General features: G+C 41.0%; 2 protein-coding genes across 2 annotated transcripts; both read left to right on the plus strand.

The window, feature by feature from the left end:
* Positions 1 to 5,490: 5,490 nt before the first annotated feature.
* LOC123602732 (olfactory receptor 4D6) lies at positions 5,491 to 6,435 on the plus strand. Its single transcript, XM_045487199.1, has one exon. The coding sequence runs from the start codon at positions 5,491 to 5,493 to the stop codon at positions 6,433 to 6,435; it is 945 nt and encodes a 314-aa protein (XP_045343155.1).
* Positions 6,436 to 13,971: 7,536 nt separating this feature from the next.
* Positions 13,972 to 14,907, plus strand: LOC123600547 (olfactory receptor 4D11-like). The gene has a single exon (XM_045482575.1). The coding sequence runs from the start codon at positions 13,972 to 13,974 to the stop codon at positions 14,905 to 14,907; it is 936 nt and encodes a 311-aa protein (XP_045338531.1).
* The last annotated feature ends 6,482 nt before the right edge of the window (positions 14,908 to 21,389 follow it).

Consider the following 21,389-nt stretch of genomic DNA (forward strand, 5'->3'; position numbering starts at 1 on the left):
TTCATACATTAAAAAAAAAAAAAAGGTCACCATTCTATCCTGTCCTGACATTGCAAGTATAGTTTGGAATCTTCTAAGATGATTAGCCAGAAGAACCAGTGGAATTGTGTTAATTCAACAGAAAAGCCAATAGTAAGTAGCTTCAACATCAGTGTCCAGAGACTTGACTTGGCTGGTCCCAGGCTCTCTGCTAGACATTTTCAGCCAATGCCTCATGGAACCATTAAATACCAAGACTAATTAGAACTGTCTTCCCTACACTTCTCTTTTCTTAAGAACTCACCTTTCTTAAGACAATTTTACAGAAAAGGAAAAGGAAAATACAAGAAACATAATATCAGAGCTCAAATTAATGAGGAAAAACCTTCCACTTCAAGTTGTAAATATGTGTGAGGTTTTTTTTTTATATCAATATGAAGCCATTTAAAGTCATTTTTTTAATTGGATACAATAGAATATATTTTTAAAGTAAAATTACCAGGTAATTACTCTCAGGTAATGGTTGCTACTATTATATCTTTCCAGATTTCTTCTAGACATGTAGATTTTTTCCCCAAAATAACATTATATGATACATTCATTGTTTTGATCTGTCACTAAAAAGGAATATTACCTTGTCCATAAGTTAAATTCTACATTATAAATTTGAATGACTATAATACTAGATTATTCTAGTGTATCATAACATTGAAACAATTTTATATGGGGCACCTGGGTGGCTCAGTTGGTTGAACATCCGACTTTGGCTCAGGTCATGATCTCATGGTTCATGAGTTTGAGCCCCACGTCAGGCTCTATGCGGATGGCTCAGAGCCTGGAGCCTACTTTGGATTCTGTGTCTCCCTCTCTTTCTGGCCTCCTCCACTCATGCTCTGTCTCTCTCTCTCTCAAAAATAAATACATATTTAAAAAAAGAAAAAGAAGAAAAGAATTTTATTTATCAGATACTAACTTAAATTCTAATTTCTTCTAATTTCTTTTACTAGCAACTTTTTTTGTACTTACAATATTAAGCACTTGGTTTATTAACTCTTTAGCACAAATTCCTAAAGTAGGATTTCTGCATGAAAGGATTTGCATATTTTAGGTTTTGACACATATTTCGAGAATGACCCCAGAAAGTTTGTCCTTATATACACTCCTACCAACCATACATGGAGTTGACCATCTTTTAAAATGTGGACTGATCAATTATATTTCTTTAAAACAAAAATGGGTTAAATTTTTGTTTTAAAGTATGTTTCTTATTGATTGACAAACACTCTTTATACATCAAAGATATTAAGCCGATTTTGTATCATGTTTTTTACATATATTTCCCCGGGTTTTTAACTTATTTTTAGTTAACTTCTTTTTCATGCTTTTAAAACATAAAAGTTTTGTATTTTTCATCAAATCTAATCATACTTGGCAAAATGCTTACAAAGTTCTCTATCCCCAAAATTATAAAAATATTTAGTTAAATTTCATTCTAATATTTTAATTATTTTTTGACATTTATATTACTAAGAGGACAAAGTCTTCAGTCTTCTTTTCCCATGAGAAGTCATAAAGTATTATCATTTATTTCAGTTCATAGCATCTACTTCTAAAAACAAATCAAACATTCGAACACAAAATTAGGCTGCTTCTTTACAAAACCTTAATCATCAGTTAAAACTAGAAAACTAACATATCACTTGACCTAGTGAGCTTGCTTCTGGACTTACAGATGCACACGAAAATGTAATTAAAAAATGGTGAGAGCAGCATTATTTGAAAATAGTAATTAGGGCCCAACTAGGCAAACTGAAGAGGTTAATGCATGACTTCTGTGACCATGCACCTCCTGTATATTCTACAAACCTGACTCCCAGTGCTACCTACCCACCCCTAATTTCCATATTCCTTTTCTGACCCCTGCCTCCTCAGACTGCTATGCTCGCCTGGCTAGCATACCCCCATTCCAGTCTAACCCACGTGACCAATGCTTATTCTTGATCTGTCCAATTGTCATATTCCTATGAAAACCGTTCTCTACCTTAGTAGCCAATGTATTTTCCCATTGCATTCTACAAAGGATTAAGGAGATCTTACAGACACAACAACAAAACACACATAATAAAATAAAATGTAAGTAAGAAACTGTTAAGAGGCCACACTTGAAAAAGTATGGAGTAGGGGCGACTGGGTGGCTCAATCTTGGTTAAGTGTCAAAATCTTGATTTTGACAGGGGTCATAATCTTGCAGTGGGTGAGTTCGAGCCTCGCACTGACAGTGCAGAGCTTGCTTGGGATTCTCTCTCCCTCTCTGCCCCTCCCCTGCTCATGCTCTCGAAAGAAAGAAAGAAAGAAAGAAAGAAAGAAAGAAAGAAAGAAGGAAAGAAAGAGAGAAAGAAAGAAAGAAAGAAAGAAAGAAAGAAAGAAAGAAAGAAAGAAAGAAAGATGGAGTAGGAAATTAAGCCACATGTTTTTTTTAAATAATGTTTATTTCTGAAAGAGAGAGAGAAAAAGAGAGAGAGAGAAAGAGAACAAGTAGGGGAGAGACAGACACAGAATCCAAAGCAGGCTCCAGTCTCTGAGCTGACAGCACAGAGCCCAGTGCAGGGCTTGAACTTGTGAACTGTGAGCTCATGACCTGAGCCAAAGCCAGACGCCCAACCGACTAAACCAGCCAGGTGCCCCAAACCACATATATGTTTTTGAGTATATGGTAGTCAAAGGAGGGGGAAATGGCCCAATACTTAGTCTTCATCATGTAAGAGGAAGAATCTCACTGGTTTCCCAGGGAGCTCTCCCTTACCCTTGGATCAAGGACAAATGTTTCCCTGGTTTCCCCTGCGGTCTCAAATCCGGGACACTGAGTAGACCCTGGCCTTAACATAATCTTAAAGTGGGCTCTTCTTTGTAGCCCACTTTGTATTTCTTGTTACAGGCAATAACATAATCCCAAACACAGAATACCGTTCAAAAAGCATTCTGCTGTTTGTTAGGTGGCAGTAAAAAACACAGAGTGCCAGTTCTAGGCAATGTGTTGTTCCTGGATGCTGTCATACTTAGTATTCCTATTGGATCATACTAAAAGAAACTTTAAAGAAAAAATTCACTTTTCAACAGGAATTAAATGGTTCTAATAGTAACAATACAAAGAATCTAGGAAAATCAACAGAGAAGTTTATTTAAGAGGATTTCTATAGGCCTCAAACATTCAGGTTAAAACATAAAAATCACCCAAGTATAACAGAATTGGAAAAAGAAACATCAAGAAATATGTTGTTTGCAGAAATATGTTGTTTGATGTTCATTATACTTTTATTTCAAGGAAAGTGCTTGGTTCTTTTTCATCTAGTGTATTCTCTTCTTTCTTAGCCTATTTCCTTCAGATATAATTTCATTGCAGCAAATACCTAGACTATTTTCTATTGTTGAACCATATTTCAGTCATCCCAACTACTTGAATTTTTAAATTTTATGTGGGATATGAAAGTCCTTGGACATACAGATATTCTTATTGAAAAGAATTTTGTCCTCAGATGGCCAAATATCTGATTTGACAAAAAAATCAAATAAACCTATTTTGCTATCATACAGAAATGGTAGAAAATCCCTGAAATTGGAGTCATCAACCCTGGTTAAAAGTCTCTATCTTTCTATGAGTTTGACTATTTTAGAATCCACATGTAAATGAGATCATGCAGCATTTATCTTTTTGTGTCTGGTTTATTTCACTTAGCATAACATGCTCTACTCACAGAAACAGAGAATAGAAAGATGGTAATGGGGGAGGGGGAGGAGGAGGTAGGGAAGATGGGACTTAAAAATACTTTATTGTATACTTGAAATGTGTTAACAGGGGTAGATCTTACGTGTTTTCATGACAACAAAAAAACAAGAAAAAAGAATATTTAAAAAAAAAATTCTCCATCTTTTACCAAGTCAGACTGATTCTCAAAAAATAAACAATCTTCTCTGCTCACCCCTGAAGTGAGGAGTTTTGGGTTAAGTCACCTCTGCAGCTTTAATGATCAGTTTGTTGGTGATACCTGCATATGCTCTGAACAATGATTGCAGTTCTTCATGCTATCAAGAGCCCCTGGACCTGGTGAGGTCCAAGTGTCTCCGAGTGCAGGGGGATAGTACTTAAGAGGGCCGGATTCTTCTTTTCCTTTAAAGGAGGAGGTGAGGGGGACGCCTGGGTGATTCAGTCGGTTAAGTGTCCGACTTTGGCTCAGGTCATGATCTCGCTGTCCGTGAGTTCGAGCTCCGTGTCGTGCTCTGTGCTGACAACTTCAGAGCCTGGAGCCTGTTTCGGATTCTGTGTCTCCCTCTCTCTCTGACCCTCCCCCGTTCATGCTCTGTCTCTGTCTCAAAAATAAATAAACGCTAAAAAAAAATTAATTAAAAAAAATTAAGGAGGAGGTGAGGATTAAGTAGTCAGGCTATTTAATTAACCGCTTAAGCCTTATCTCCCCACTATAATTCTGATAAGCCAAAGTAAGTTCCAGAATCTCTGATCTGGCAGAAATGTTTCAGGGGGAAACTCTGCAGTCTATTAAACAAAAATTATTCACTGGACACTATTTAAAATGGCAAGACAGATTTTATTCAAAACTATTGCAACAGGGGTCGAAACTATTACAAGAAAGGAGAGAAATTAAGCTCAACTCCAAATACAAGGACAGTGGGGATTTATAGCCCAGGAGCAGAGCAAGTGGGTCAATAGGTGGAAAATTACTAAAAGGACACATCAAAGACAAAGGGATTCTTACTAAACTGACTTAACAGGACTCTTGCAAAGACAAGCCAAAGACTTAGTTACAAGGAGTTATATATCAAAGATCAGGGATGAGACATTTGATCAGATACCAAAGGTAGGGTCTTCTTGCTAAACTGATTTAGCAGGATTCTCAGCAAGGAAAGAATAGAAGGCCAAGGTCAAGGTGCCCAATTAACATTGGTCTTTGTCAAGTCAGAAAAACTACTTGCATCTGAATCCTTGACTTGCCACTCACTAACTTTACAATTGTGCAAATGTGGGCAAGTCATTAACTGCTCTAAACTTCAGCTTCCCTTATATAACATGGAGATGATCATCACCACTCTCTAGACCCCACACAAACATCATAAGAATAAAAATCAAGATATTTCAGGTGAAAGCCTTTGGTAAAGAGTAAAGTTCTGCATACATACTCTTGCAGGACAGAAGGCAAGACATAGTCAAATGACCATAGTCCTGCCATCTCCCTTTTTCAGAGGAAAGGCATCAGAGTGTGATGGCTCTTGCTGTCTGCTCAGGGTATTTCCAATAGGAAAGAAGAATTATCAGGATAAAGAATTTCCAGGCCACAAGAGGGGAGACCCTAGCCCAGTTTTTCTGAGTAGTCATGATCTGGATGCTCGAGATAGCCTTAAGACAATATAGGATAAATGATGCTGTCCCTTCACGACACCATATTCCTAATCCTAATGTGCCTTCTCCCAAGATAGACATGGAGGAGGGTGGTCCCAACCATGGGCCAGAGCAACCACACCAATGTGAAGGAATTTGTCTTCCTAGAACTCACTCACTTCCAGGAGCTGGAATGTTTCTTGTTTGTGGCCTTCCTTGCTGTATATGTAACCACTGTGCTGGGCAATGCCCTCATTGTGCTGACCATCACCTGTGAGTCCCACCTTCACACTCCCATGTACTTTCTGCTGCGGAACAAATCGGTCCTGGACATTGTTTTTTCATCTGTCACTGTTCCCAAGTTCCTGGTGGATCTGTTATCAGAGAGGAAAACCATCTCCTACAATGGCTGCATGGCACAGATCTTCTTCTTCCATTTTGCTGGTGGGGCAGATATTTTCTTCCTCTCCGTGATGGCTTATGACAGATACCTTGCAATCGCCAAACCCCTGCATTATGTGACCATTATGAAGAGAGAGGTGTGGGTGGGCTTGGTGGTGGCTTCCTGGGTGGGCGGTGGTTTGCACTCAATTGTCCAGATAATTCTGATGCTTCCACTCTCCTTCTGTGGCCCCAACATCCTGGATGCCTTCTACTGTGATGTGCCCCAAGTAGTTAAGCTGGCTTGCACCGATACCTTTGCTCTGGAACTTCTCATGATCTCTAACAATGGGTTGGTGACCCTGCTATGGTTCCTCTTGCTCCTGGGATCCTACACCGTTATTCTGGTGATGCTGAGATCTCACTCTGGGGCAGAACGGAACAAGGCCCTGTCCACCTGCACCTCCCATATCCTCGTGGTGACTCTGCACTTTGTGCCTTGTGTCTACATCTACTGCCGGCCCTTCACTACACTGCCCATGGACACAGCTGTGTCCATCAATAACACGGTCATTACGCCCATGCTGAACCCCATGATTTATACCCTGAGGAACCAGGAGATGAAGTCTGCCATGAAAAGACTACACAGAAGGCTTGGACCTTCTGAGAGCAGTAAGCTGGGGTGAGCACTCACACTGAGACTGGAAATCTATGCTCTGCTTTCCTCAAACTGCTGTCCTGGGGCAACAGACTGGTAGCTCGTTTGCCAGTCATTTCTGAATATCCTCGTAGCCACTCAACTCTCTTCCAGGAAAGATGAGATGAGGCTGAACATGAGCTATTGGGCTTGTGACCTTGGGAGAAGTAGGGGATATAAGGTGAAAATCAATAACCTGATGCTATTTTGGTATAACCTGTGATTCTCGATGCTAACATATTTTCCTTGCTTTTACCACCTGAAATATGGAAATGACAGTCTGTTCACAGGGTTGCCATGAAAATGAAGAATAATAAATGCTAAGAGGGTGGTCATTAGCACTGCTCATGGCGTTAATCAGGCACAGAATCCAGGTTCCCTATTGTCTAGCCCTCTAATCCTAAATATGCATATATGGAAATTATGGATGTGTTTATTTCATGCATGCTCTCTCTGGTGGCTCTGTATTTCCAGTTAATTACTAAAATCATTCCTTGATTTAATATTTTGAGTACAGAATCTTCAATATATTTTACCTACTAGTGAAAAGAGAAGAAATATTTTAAGTCATGTTTAGTCAGATATATACATGGACAAATCTACGCTTGGACCAAGAATCTCCTGTTCTCAGGTCCATTCTACTAATTTGCCCACTGAAATTAACCTTAAAAGTGCTTGTATGGTTTGGGAATATATCTGCACAAAAGCCACAATGGTTATTTATTTATTTATTTATTTATTTATTATGTTTGTTTTTGAGAGAAAGAGAGAGAGAGAATGCACAGGCAGGGCTGGGGCAGAGAGAGAGGGGACAGAGAATCCAAAGCAGACTCTGTGAGATGAGCAGAGAGCCTGAGGTGAGGTTTAAACTCATGAACGGCAAGATCATGACCTGAACCAAAGTCGGACACTCAACCTATTGAGCCGCCCAGGTGCCCCGGTAATTTAATTTATGTTAACCTAAACTTTCTTTTTCCCTCTCTTCTCTCCCCATCTCACCTTCAGAGATTTTATAGCTGGAGCAACACTACGGGTTTTGTCTACGTATGCACGGCAAGCAAGACAAGTCACTTAGAACAGCAACAACAAAAATACCTAAGAAATACCTTTTCACACATTCAGGACCTGTTTTGTGGCCCAGGAGAGGAAAGAAATATATCGCATGCAGGGTCACTTAGGAACAGCCATTGGGTCTGTGTTATGCTCCACCTCTCTCCTAAGAAAAGGATTCCCAGGAAATAAATATGTAGGAAGACAATAAATGTCCCTTCATCCCCTATGCTCACCTCAAATGCCACCTTTCAGCCTACAGGAGTCATTCAAAACTTGGACAATTAGTAAAGAAACTCAGGAAATTACAACCTACAGGACAATTTTTTGCAAATTGTTATAATGCATTAATATTTGGCTAAAAAGGTCCTGGTAGGTGGTATATACCTGTGATCTTCTCTGAGTCCTACAAAACAGAGATAGTAGGCCAAGACTTTTAATCATATGGCAGCACTTCTCAAATTTTTCCAAATCATTATGTCCCAAGGAAGTTTATTAGATATTTTCCTTTTTTTAAGTTTATTTATTTATTTTGAGAGAGAGAGTACAAGCAGGGGAGGGGCAGGGAGAGAGGGAGAGAGAGAAACCCAAGCAGGCTGCATGCTGTCAGCGCAGAGCCCAGTGCAGGACTCAATCTCATGACCGTGAGATCATGACCTGAGCAAAAATCAAGAGTCAGACAATTAACCACCTAAGCCACCCAGGTGTCCCAGATATTTTTCCTAATTGTTCTCCCACGAGAAAATTTAATACCAAAGATAGACTGTGTATCCTTTAATGTACTGAGGCTCTTTGAAGGCCACACATCATTGTAATATCTAAGATTTTTGTCGTCCTTAAAAACCAATTTTTGTCCCCTTCGGCATGCTGCTCACATTGAGAATGAATGATCATATGGGATTAGATGTTTCTATTAATATGTTTCCCTAAAACCCAGAGAATCAGAACAGATAGATTTATGTCTTCTGGGGTTTTACAAGAATGTAGAAAGCAAAGAAACATGAGCATCTGTATATGTGCATGCGTGTGTGTGTGTGTGTGTGTGTGTGTGTGGACTTGTACGCAATAATGACTTGGAAACTTTAATAATTCCCACTGGAACTCCAAAATGATCAAAGAGGGTCCGTTCTCCTTCCACACTCACATCCAGTAAATTCCCTTTGCTCATTCTCATGTTAGGCTTGGGCCTGAGGGACCAGTATACACAGCAGGGACACTTTGGGACAGACAGAAGAGCCAAGATGACATGATCCTTGAGTCTGCTCTTTCCAATGTGAAGGTGGAAGAGAAGACCTTGAAGTCTAATGTAACCAATTGTGAGAAGGACTTGACGTTCTAACACGAAGGTTCCCTGGCATCATACACACTGGCACCCCACTGGGTCTCAGATGGCGTGAATTCCTGGTTGGATACCAAAGGTTTAGGTAAGGACATGGAACAGTCAGTGTGAGACACTGTGGGTTATGCATGAACAAGATGAGCATGAAAAATGTGCCCGGTGTACCAGACACTGTAAAAAAGGATCAAAACTTTAATGAGAGCAAATGGAAGTGGATGTTAAATGCTGGGAAAGGAGGGATATCTTTCTAGGGAGAAAGGGCCCCCGACACGGGGTCAGCAGCTTGTATTTGGTGAAACAACTGAGATGCATTTGGAGAGATTTTGTTGCAGCTTAGGGTCTGTCCATGGGGATCGCAGAGTGTTTTTACACAAGATGGGTACTTCCTTAAAAAAACAAACAAACACAAAACAAACAAACAAAAAAAGACTTTAAAATGCCCCAAATTCCCTTAAAAACTGTAGAGGTTTCAAAGGCAGTTCCATATCCACACACGGCCCATGACTCACTGGGTCTCTTTGGCCTTTGATCCAGAGCCAGCTTTATTCCCAAACCTGATGACCTAGCACATGAACGCTCCAGTCCACTTGGGAGCATCCACACAAGTTCACCGAAACACAAACAAGCAAGTGATTTCAAAGAGAAGCTGTTCTTCTGTTGAATAACATTTTATATTCTGCAAAAGTCTTCTTAAATAACTCTTCAGGTAAAACAGGGATGATCTTGTTTTCAGGGGGAAAGGGAAAGGAATCAAGTTAATTGAATGCTTACTATGTGCCGGGTACTTTACAGACATGAACGTAGTCGCTCCTTATGCTACCCAATGAAGGAAGTATTATGCTTCCAAGTTTACAGAGGAGGAAAGTAGAGGACTTGCTCCAAGTAACAAAGAAGCAAGAGGCAGAATTCCAGCCCAGGTATGCCCTACTCCAAAGCCCTTAATATTGTTCCACACCAATAACACTGTTTTACAACTGAGGATCTGAGGCACAGAGAGGAGTGACTTTTTCAAGGTCACAAAGCTATTTTATAGCCTGGAAAATGCATCTCTCTCTGGCATCCCTGAGGTCAAGTCAAGGACATTAACAAAAGAATTTCTTAGCCTGTGTTTGTCAAGATCTTTCTCACTCACCCAACACTCCAGTGCCAATGCTTATAAGGCATGATGTGCACTTATCAACTACATTTATTCATTAATCTAATGGCACCTAATATATGCTCCAGGCTAGGTAAAGCTTTGATGATCTCAGGATGAATGGAACACTGAGCAGGCAGGATGAACTTGAGGGGTAATGGGGAAATTATATTGAACAAAGGAGAGACAGATTTGTAAGAAATTAGATGGAATAATCTGTTACAAGCGCCAGAAGAGAAGTCAATGCAGGGAATGATGAGTCACAAAGTGGTGTCAAGAAAGTTTTCACAGAAAAGGAGACTCTGAACCTGAGTATTGAAAGATCAGTGTTTGTGAAGGTGGAAAAATAGGAGATTCTGGAAGTGGGGGTTGGGGAGGGCATGATGGATAGAGGGAACAATGGGAACACAGATCCAAAGGCGTGAGCCAGCAATAATTTGCATAACATTTAAACACCCTGAGGGGCACCTCAGTGGCTCAGTCCCGGTTAAGTGTTTGACTCTTGATTTTGGCTCAGGCCTCCCGGTTCATGATTTCGAGCCCCATGGTGGGCTCCACGCTGACTGTGGAGCCTGCCTGGGATTCTCTCTCTCTCCCTGCACCTCTCTCAAAATAAACAGAATAAACTTTAAACAATTTAAACACCCGAAACAGAGAATCAAAGGAAACAGGACACCAGATATCAAGAGGAGTTTAATCTTTATTGTGTAGGCAATGGGGAACCATTGAAGATTTTCAAACAAAGGACTATATGATGCCTTTTGTGACTTGTAATTACATTTCTGGAAAAGACGGAGGATGAATTAGACAAAACTACACTGAAGGAAAGGACACCAGTTAGGAAACTTGCAACCATCTAAAGAGAAATGACAAGGGGTTAACTGAAGACCAAGAAAAGGGGGCAAATTGAGACAGGTGAGGAAAGTAACATCCTCAGAACTTTTACGAAGTGCCCAGGTTCCTTGCAATGTGAGTGGCTCAGTATAAGCCTTCTGGATAAAACGTGCTACCCACCAGTACCTGCTGCAGAGATGACTGTGCCCACAGAGACAGAATAAACAGGAAACAAGGCAAGGCAAGTAGTGATATTCTCCAGAGCAAATGAGATGCAATGTGTGTTTGGGATTTATTCAGCCACATGATTTCTCAAGGCTCTCAGAACTTGTTTCTACGCAGACCAAGAGCAATGCTTCCCAGGTGGGCATGATCTGGGGACCACCTAGATGTTCGTGCCAGATGGGTCAGACAGATGTGTAGGCTGAGGAGGGCTTTTTTCCTCTAACTCTGAGTTAATTTTGTCACCACTGCCACCATCATGAAACTTCTCAAAAATTATCAAAATGGCATGGGTGGAATATGTATTTTGCTGACAGCCAAAGTCTGGCTTCACTGCTAGCTTTCTCTACATCCTTCTGTCTGTCTCTTAAGCCTCCCTGGAACTTTTTTTTTTTTCAAATTTGACACTCAAGCAATAAAAGGTTGCTTGCTCCTGAATCCCAAGGGCAAAATAGAATGAATTGAAAATCCTCTAAATTGGATTTGCCACTCCCTTCCCAAACAGAATGCTTTAGTAAAAGAACATATGGCCTCCGCAGAGGGGGCACTACCATTGTTCCCTTGGCTGTCGATCCGTACTCCATCCGGCAATGGAAAGCCTAAGCTTATCAGAAACTGCTCTGGGTTGTATAGGAAGGGCTCACCTGTATTGCCTACAACCCCGTGGTAACCTTGTGCTTCATGCCCTCTATGTATGCATGCCTGGACCGTGCTGTCGTCTTTGTGAGCAGAACCATCTCAAGTATCATCCTGGTCCTCTTCTTTGTGTTAAACCCTAATGTCTGCATATCTATGAAATGAAATTTTTTAAAAAAATAAATAAATGAAAAGAAGACTTGTCATTTCTGAAATATAATAGAAGGGCAATGGTCTACAATTCCTTGGTCATGGAAAGAGGAAATGGAGGGGCTGATGAGACCCACCATTGAAAGGACCAGAAAATTGTGTAAAGAGTCCCTTATGCAAATTATTCCTGGATTTATATAGCCTGAAGCTGGCAGGCAGCACGGAAGAGTAGAAAGATCCTGGAACCAAAAGACAGAAGAGACTTGTGTTACTACTTTTCCCGTGCCGCTGATTTTCTATATGACCGTGAAAAATTGGCTTAATGCTTATTGAGTTCAGTTTCAGTATTAATTGACATGGGAATGCTAACACTTTTCCCCCTAACTTCAGAGCGATATTAGAAATATTGATTGTAGGGGTGCCTGGGCGGCTGAGTCGGTTAAGCGTCCTACTTCGGCTCAGGTCATGATCTTGCAGTTCATGAGTTCAAGGCCCTGTCGGCCTCTGTGCTGATAGCACAGAGCCTGGAGCCTGCTTCAGATTCTGCATCTCCCTCTCTCTCTGCCCCTCCCCCTCTTGCACTCTGTCTCTCTCTCTCTCTCTCTCTCAAAAATAAACTTTGAGGGGTGCCTGGGCAGCTCAGTCGGTTAAGCGTCTGACTTCGGCTCAGATCATGATCTCAAGGTTTATGAGTTCAAGCCCCGCGTCGGGCTCTGTGCTGACAGCTCAGAGCCTGGAGCCTGCTTCGGATTCCGTGTCTCGCTCTCTCTCTGCCTCTCCCCTGCTCATTCTCTGTGTCTCTCTGTCTCAAAAATAAATAAAACATTTAAAAATTTTTAAAAAATAAGTAAAAAATAGGGGCGCCTGGGTGGCGCAGTCGGTTAAGCGTCCGACTTCAGCCAGGTCACGATCTCGCGGTCCGTGAGTTCGAGCCCCGCGTCAGGCTCTGGGCTGATGGCTCAGAGCCTGAAGCCTGTTTCTGATTCTGTGTCTCCCTCTCTCTCTGCCCTTCCCCCGTTCATGCTCTGTCTCTCTCTGTCCCAAAAATAAATAAACGTTGAAAAAAAAATTTTTAAAAAAAAATAAGTAAAAAATAAACTTTGAAAAAATTGATTGTTATTAGGTGTGCAGTAGCTTATAAAATTATAACATGCTGTTGAAATCGATCCCTATTATGTTGTCACTGAAAGGCCTATGAGTGTTGGTTTATTCCAATGGCTCTTAAGGAAACAAAGTGCAATGAGAATAAAATCAGAGATGCTCCGGTTCATGGAGCACCTTCCATGAAGCCTTCCTCAGTTCTCTTCCTCAGCAATCTCTAGGGGTGGATTTTAACAGATGTCAAAGGCCCCAACGAGTACAGTAGGGAAACGAATGATCCAGCCCACACCACATTTTAGACTAATGAGGGAGCTGAAGCAAGGAGAAGTGAGTGACTTCCCCAGGTGACACAACAAGTTCATGAAGAATAAGATAATATGATTAAAAATAAGAGAGTGAGCAATCTTGAAAAAGAAAACCAAAGCAGGAGTCCTCACAATCCCACACTTCAAGCTGTATTACAAAGTTTCCACAGATGAGATAAACCTTTGCTTGATTTTTTTTTATGTTGATTTATTTTTAAGAGACAGAGACAGAGTGTGAGGGGCGTGGGGCAGAGAGGGAGGGAGACCCAGAATCTGAAACCGGATCCAGGCTCTGAGCTGTCAGCACAGAGCCCAACGCCGTGCTCGAACCCAGGAACTGTGAGATCCTGACCTGAGCCAATGTCGCATGCTTAACTGACTGAGCCATCCAGGCACCCTCTTTCCTTTTTTTTTTTTTTTTTTAATATTTATTTACTTTTGAGAGAGAGAGAGAGAGAGAGAGAGCACAAGAGGGGGAGGGGCAGAGAGAAAGGGAGACAGAATCCTATGCTTAACCAACTGAAACATCCAGATGCCCCTTTTTTCTTTTTTTTTTAATGTTTATTTATTTTTGAGAGACACAGAGAGAGAGAGAGAAAGAGAACAAGAGGGGGAGGGGCAGAGAGAGAGGGAGACACAAAATCCTATGCTTAACCAACTAAGCTACCCAGGCGCCCCAAACTTTGCTTGATTTCAATGCCTCAGTAATATTATTCTCTCTTTCAAAGCTGTACAGGGAGGAAGAAATATCCAATGGCCCTGAGAAATTATACCAAGGTGTCTGAATTTATTTTTTGTGGACTTACCCAGTCTCAAGAGCTGAGCTTGCTCTTATTTTTCTTTTTATCTGTAGTTTATGTAACAACTGTGTTAGCAAATGTTGCCATCATGGTCACTGTGACCTACGAGTCCCGCCTTCACATGCCCATGTACTTCCTGCTCCGCAATCTCTCCGTCTTGGACATCTGCTTCTCCTCCATCACCGCTCCCAAGGTCCTCATAGACCTCCTGTCAAGGACGAAGACCATCTCCTTCGATGGTTGCATCACTCAGATCTTCTTCTTCCACCTCCTCGGGGGGGCAGACATTTTTTCTCTCTCTGTCATGGCCTTCGATCGCTACATGGCCATCTCCAAGCCCTTGCACTACGTGACCATCATGAGCAGGGGGCGATGCACTGCCCTCATCGTGGCCTCCTGGGTGGGGGGCTTTGTCCACTCCATCGTGCAAATTTCCCTGTTGCTGCCCCTCCCCTTCTGTGGACCCAATGTTGTTGATGGCTTCTACTGTGATGTCCCCCAGGTCCTCAAACTCGCCTGCACCAACACCTTTGCTCTTGAGGTCTTAATGATTTCCAACAATGGTCTAGTCACTACTTTGTGGTTTGCTCTTCTCCTTGTGTCCTACACAGTCATCTTGATGATGCTGAGGTCTCACGCTGGGGAGGGAAGGAGGAAAGCCATCTCCACCTGCACCGCCCACATCACTGTGGTGACCCTGCACTTTGTGCCCTGCATCTACGTCTACGCCCGGCCCTTCACTGCCCTTCCCATGGACAGAGCTGTCTCCATCACCTTCACGGTCATCATCCCGGTCCTGAACCCCATGATCTACACCCTCAGGAACCAGGAGATGAAGTCAGCCATGAAGAGACTGAGGAAAAGACTTCTGTTTTCTGAAAGGGGATAACCTGATTATAGATTGTTGATCAAGATACAAGCATATAATTGAAATATATTCTTAAAATATTAGATGTTACATATTGGGGCTCAGCAATGCATAGACAATTAACTATAGCAGGATGGCACAGACACAAAGGATCAGCGACTTGAAACACTGGTGTTGAGAAGGAACACCAAGTTAAACAGGAAGAACATAGTCCTTGAAGAGCAACTGACAGCAAGGAGGGTACAAATGTGAAATATAATAGAAGGTCTTGGGTGTCCCGGCAACAGGATGAAGGATAGCACTGTGATGTCCAGACGTGCAGTAGGCAAGAGACACCTACCTCAACATAGCCAAGCTCTAGTAACTAGGTCCCAGTGCAGCCATGGTTACCTTACAACTATTTCGTAAGCATATACTGTGTACCAAGCACTACTTGTAAACATTTTTCTCTACCTCTGCTTTGTCAGTAATGTTTATACCACAGCCTCAGGCATAAGTCAATTTGATGGTTGAAAAAAGAAAAAGCTATATCCAACCCAACAAATACTTTTATTTTTCCTATGTGCCCTCATTTATCATTTCCCTTACCATAGTGTGTTAAAATACCCCACAAAACTTCACATTAGTAGAGCTGGTTCTCCTTTATATTCCCAGTGTCAGGAATAGTGCCTGACCTGTAAAAAGCGGTAAGTGTTGGTTGAATCTGTGGAATGGAATGGAATGAATGCAGATGCCAATTTCTACTTAATCTTGGTTTTTAGCATTGAAAACTGACTTTATTTTCTGAACATATACTTCTTCATGGAAGCCAAAGGAAATTGAAATGGCTCAATCAGAGTGTACGGTGATCTAATACTCAAGGTCTTAGCATCTAGGTATGTCTTCATAAAATCACCAAATCAGGGGCGCCTGGGTGGCTCAGTCGGTTAAGCGGCCGACTTCGGCTCAGGTCATGATCTCGCGGTCCGTGAGTTCGAGCCCCGCATCAGGCTCTGTGCTGACAGCTCAGAGCCTGGAGCCTGTTTCAGATTCTGTGTCTCCCTCTCTTCTGACCCTCCCCTGTTCATGCTCTGTCTCTCCCTGTCTCAAAAATAAATAAAACTTTAAAAAAATTAAAAAAAAATAATAATAAAATCACCAAATCAAGTGTTAGGTCCCAAAATGTCTATTGAAAACAGTGTACACAATTGAATAGAAACACCTCAGGGCAGGGGTGCCTGGGTGGCTCAGTCAGTTAAGTGACCGACTTAGGCTCAGGTCATGATGTCAAAGTTTGTGGGTTCGAGCCCCACATCAAGCTCTGTGCTGATGCTGCAGAGTTTGCTTGGTTTTCTCTCCCTCTCTCTCTCTGCCTCTTTCTCTCTCTCAAAATAAATAAATAAAATTTAAACAAACAAAAAAGAAACACCTCAGGGCAAATGAATGTTTTGCAACACTCAAGGCAAATGAAAGTACAAATTCATTGATTTAGAGTTCCAATAAGCCTGTGCTCTGAGGATATCCAGACAACCCCTCGGGATGCCTGGTAACTGTATACAGAAGGATGGGATGTATTTCCCCTTCTCTCCTCTCTCCTCCTCTGTAGCATGGGACCTAGTAAAACTGACTAAGAAGTTTCATTGAAATGTAACTACAGGCTAATAATAATAATAAGAAGAAGAATAGTAATAGTAATAATATAGGACCACATTCCCTTATTTTAATTTATTAGGATGAAATAGGTTTTAGACTTTAGCATTTCTTAGATTTTAGAAAGATAATACAGTGCATGTATTGTATGTTACATCATTTCCTCCTTGGGGAGACCTGATACCCAAACACTTTAATATTTCTGTGATAAGATGTATAAATAGTTTCACTGAGTGTAATCAACAAAAAACTATGCATGGCCTCACACTAATTCAGATCAAATTTTGCCACAAAATTAGTTCAGGTCAAATGAGATTTTAAAATCAAATGATTTTCTTAAAACCTTCCAGCATTCCGAGTTCAGAGATTTCAGAATGAAATACAGAAACTGAACAAGAGGGGATCGTAATAAGCAGAATAATCCCCCCACTCAAGGTGTGCAAGTCCCAAACCCCAGGATCTGTGAGTGTGCTACTTCTATGGCAAAGCAGACTAAGAGTGCAGATGGCATTAAGGTTGCTACTGAGCTGACCTTTAAATCAAGATTATCCTGTGCTCGCTTCGGCAGCACATATACTAAACCAAGATTATCCTGATTATCTGGGAGGGCCCAATGTAATCACAAGAGTCCTTAACGGTGGAAGACGTAGACAGAAGAGGAGGTCAGAATAATGTAATGTGAGGAGTATTTGACTTAACATGGCTAGCTTTAATAGTAGAAAGATCCACAAGCCAAGGAACGTAGCTAGGCTCTACAGGCTAGAAAAAGCAAGAGAATGGATTCTGCCTTAGAATCTCCAGAAAGGAATGCAGTCTGCCAACACCTTGATTTTAGACCAGTTGATACTCATGTCAGATTTCTGACCTACAGAATTGTAAGACAATAAATGCATGTTGTTTTAAGCCACAAAATGTGTGGTGATTTTGTTATAGCAGCAAAAGGAAACCAATACAAGGATAATCCTTCTGTTGGAGATGAAGAGGCTGTAGGAGCTAAAGAAAGATGAATTTCAAGGAAAAGGGGTCAGGGGTGGGAGGGGGACCAACCAAGGGAAGCTGGTCATGTGCTTCTCCAAGGAGTCCAGGAATGAGCACCACACCCATGCACAAATCTCAAGTACAAGTGCACTGGGCTTGGGGAGCCTGGGTGGCTCAGTTGGTTAACAGTCCAACTTCGGCTCAGGTCATGATCTCATGGTTCGTGGGTTTGAGCCCTGTGTCGGGCTCTGTGCTGACAGCTCAAAGCCTGTAGCCTGCTTCTCATTCTGTGTCTCCCTCTCTCTCTGCCCCTTCCTTCCTCTCTCTCTCTCTCTCTCTCAAAAATAAATAAGTAAACTAAAACACACACACACACACACACACACACACACACACACACAAAGTGCACTGGGCTAGAGGAGCCAATCCTCTTTATAGACTTTATAAAAGTCTATAGACTCCACTGTCACCACTTTATAGACTCTGTATAAGATGGAATAAAACATTTGAATCTGAAGTCAAGACCTCACTTGACACCCTCTGAATTTCCCCATGTAATTGATTAACAGTGAGACCATTTGACACCCAGCAAACTGCTTCTACACTTTATGAAAAGAAACACAGAGATGAAGTTCCAAGTATTTTGTATTTGAATTGAAAAAGTCATCCACTATAAAAATGCCACTTTAACAACAACTATGTGGTAAAAATGAAGCACTACCATATTACATGTACTCATCGATGGTAAGACATATCTTAATTTCAGGGACATTAAACCGTGAAAAACCATTTGCATTAACATGGGTGGAGCTACAGAGTATTATGCAAAGTGAAATAAGTCAGTCAGAGAAAGACAAATACCAGGTGATTTCACTCATATATGGTATTTAAGAAACAAAACAAATGAGTACAGACTGTTTTAAGTGCCACATAGTGTGCTGAGCACAATCTTTGAATGAAGTAACATGATCTTATTTATATATACAAGTGGTGGTCTTAGAAACATCTTTTTTTCACTAATGCCACTACAGAGTATTTTAAATTCTGCCCATGAGTTGAGAACATTTGTTCCTTGAAAAAACACTATCCACAATGTAATTCTGTCATTCTTCAAAGCATCTTTTATACCTGTGACATTATATAGTGTGTCCCTTTCACTATAGTGTGTATAGTACATTCTTTAAATGAAATAATACAGTAGTTCTGGCACTTAGAGAAATATCTATTATATATGTTCCTTTACGGAGTGTACGAAGTGTAGCACAATATCTTGAACACATTCTTTCATTGAAATCGTACCTAGATGCAATAGAATTCTATTATTGATTTTTAAAATGTGCAATAAAGAAATATTAAAAAGAAAAGATCACCTTAGAACTTAAGAAATTCCATATTTAAAGATAGGGGCGCCTGGGTGGCGCAGTCAGTTAAGCGTCCGACTTCAGCCAGGTCACGATCTCGAGGTCCGTGAGTTCGAGCCCCGCGTCAGGCTCTGGGCTGATGGCTCAGAGCCTGGAGCCTGTTTCTGATTCTGTGTCTCCCTCTCTCTCTGCCCTTCCCCCGTTCATGCTCTGTCTCTCTCTGTCCCAAAAATAAATAAACGTTGAAAAAAAAATTTTTAAGATGTAAGTAAGCAGTTCCTGTTGTGTGTGCCCATGCGTGGGCACACACACACACACACACTTTTCCAAAGAGAGACAGATAAAAAGCAAACATACTTCATTTGGTCAATCCTGTGTTTTAGGAATACATAACACTGCCATCAACTCACTAGTACAAAATAGATTTCTTTTTAATTTTTTTAACATGTATTTATTTTCAAGAGACAGAGAGAGACAGAGCATGAGCAGGAGAAGGGCAGAGAGAGAGGGAGACACAGAATGGGAAGCAGGCTGCAGGCTCTGAGCTGTCAGCACAGAGCCCGACATGGGGCTTGAACCCACAAACTGTGAGATCATGACCTGAGCCAAAGTCATACGCTCAACCAACTGAGCACCCAGGCACCCCCAAAATAGATTTTTTAATGACTAAATAATGATCAGCTATAACACACATTACATTATTTACATACAGTTCATCAATTTTCTGGTATAAAAAGAAAATTTGAAACTGCTATTTTCCTTATTTTAGGGGACCAAAGATACTACTGTTACAATTCCTCATTTTGGAAACCATAAAGATATTTATCTTATAGGAACCCCCCTTTTTCTCCCCAAATACCCAGACACATCTGAGAGTTACAATTCTCTGGTTGAGTATATAAACAAATGCTATCTATGAACTTGCGTCCTATTAAGGGAAAGAAGTAAAGACTTAGTGCACTGAAATGTAGTTTTAAAATTTTATAAGATGAGGGGCGCCTGGGTGGCGCAGTCGGTTAAGCGTCCGACTTCAGCCAGGTCACGATCTCGCGGTCCGTGAGTTCGAGCCCCGCGTCGGGCTCTGGGCTGATGGCTCAGAGCCTGGAGCCTGTTTCCGATTCTGTGTCTCCCTCTCTCTCTGCCCCTCCCCTGTTCATGCTCTGTCTCTCTCTGTCCCAAAAATAAATAAACGTTGAAAAAAAAAATTTTATAAGATGAAAGAAAGAATATAATTTCCATGGGAAATATAGGTTGCCAAAATTGACTGAATGGGGGGAAAATCTTAATAGATCAATAATTATAGATGAATTGAAAAGGTTGTCAGGGCACCTGGGTGGCTCAGTCAGATGAGCATCTGACTTTGGCTCAGGTCATGATCATGTGGTTCATGAGTTCGAGCCTCACATCAGGTTCACTGCTGTCAGCACAGAGCCTGCTTTGGATTCTCTCTCTCTCTCTCTGTCCCTCCCTCACTTATGCTCTCTCTCTCTCTCTCAAAAATAAACATTAAAAAAATTAAATGTTGTTAAAGACAGACCTTTTGAAAAGGCTCCATGCCCAAATTGTTTTGAGAGTGATTTTTTAAAATTTTTTAAAAAGTTTATTTATTTTGAGAGAGCACAAGCAGGAGAAGGGCAGAGAGACAGGAAGAGAGAGAGAATCCCAAGCAGGTTCCAAGCTATCAGTATGGAGCCTGGTGTAGGGCTCCACAACCATGAGATCCCCACAAACCATGAGATCATGACCTGAGTGGAAACCAAGAGTCAGACACTTAACTGACTGAGCCGCCCAGGAACCCTGTGAGTGATTTTCAATAAGTATTCAAAAAGCTAGTAATTCCGATTTCTTAATGAATTATAGAAATAATTATATAAATGTAATAATATATTATAAAAATAATAATTACAGTAATAATCTTAACTCACTCTGTAAGGACAGCACAACCCTATCTATAAACTAGATAATAGCACCTGATAAATCTAATATTATCATGTATCTATGTGTACACACCAATCACATCTTGGAACAAAAATTTTAAGTTCTTATAACACATTAGCAAATTACATACCAATGAATTAAAACAATGACAGATTATCATCAAGTAAGGTTTATTCCAAAAATTCAAAGGCAACTATTAACACAATTCACAGTAATAACAGAATAAAAAAGAAACAATGTGATTACCTCAGCGATGCAGAAAATATTCCATATGATTCAACCCACATCCTTGCAGAACAAAACACCTATGAAGTCAGGAACTGAACCAAAAATGTATGATCTTGGGGCACCTGTATTGCTCAGCCGGTTGAGCATCTGACTCTTGATTTCAGCTCAGATCATGATCCCAGGATCATGGGATGGTACCCCATGACAGGCTCTGCTCTGAGCATGGAGTCTGCTGTAAATTCTCTCTCTCTCTCTCTCTCTCTCTCTCTCTCTCTCTCTGCCTCCTCCCCTCATTCATGCACTCTCTCTCTTTTTCTCTAAAAAATGAAAAAAAGTGAATTATCTTGATAAAAAATATCTATTAGAACC

This window comes from Leopardus geoffroyi, chromosome D1, assembly GCF_018350155.1.
Source record: "Leopardus geoffroyi isolate Oge1 chromosome D1, O.geoffroyi_Oge1_pat1.0, whole genome shotgun sequence".
NCBI lineage: Eukaryota > Metazoa > Chordata > Mammalia > Carnivora > Felidae > Leopardus > Leopardus geoffroyi.

What these genes read in the sequence shown, in the direction of transcription:
- LOC123602732 (XM_045487199.1), top strand. Translation starts at nt 5,491, where the DNA reads ATGGGCCAGAGCAACCACACCAATGTGAAGGAATTTGTCTTCCTAGAA.
- LOC123600547 (XM_045482575.1), top strand. Translation starts at nt 13,972, where the DNA reads ATGGCCCTGAGAAATTATACCAAGGTGTCTGAATTTATTTTTTGTGGA.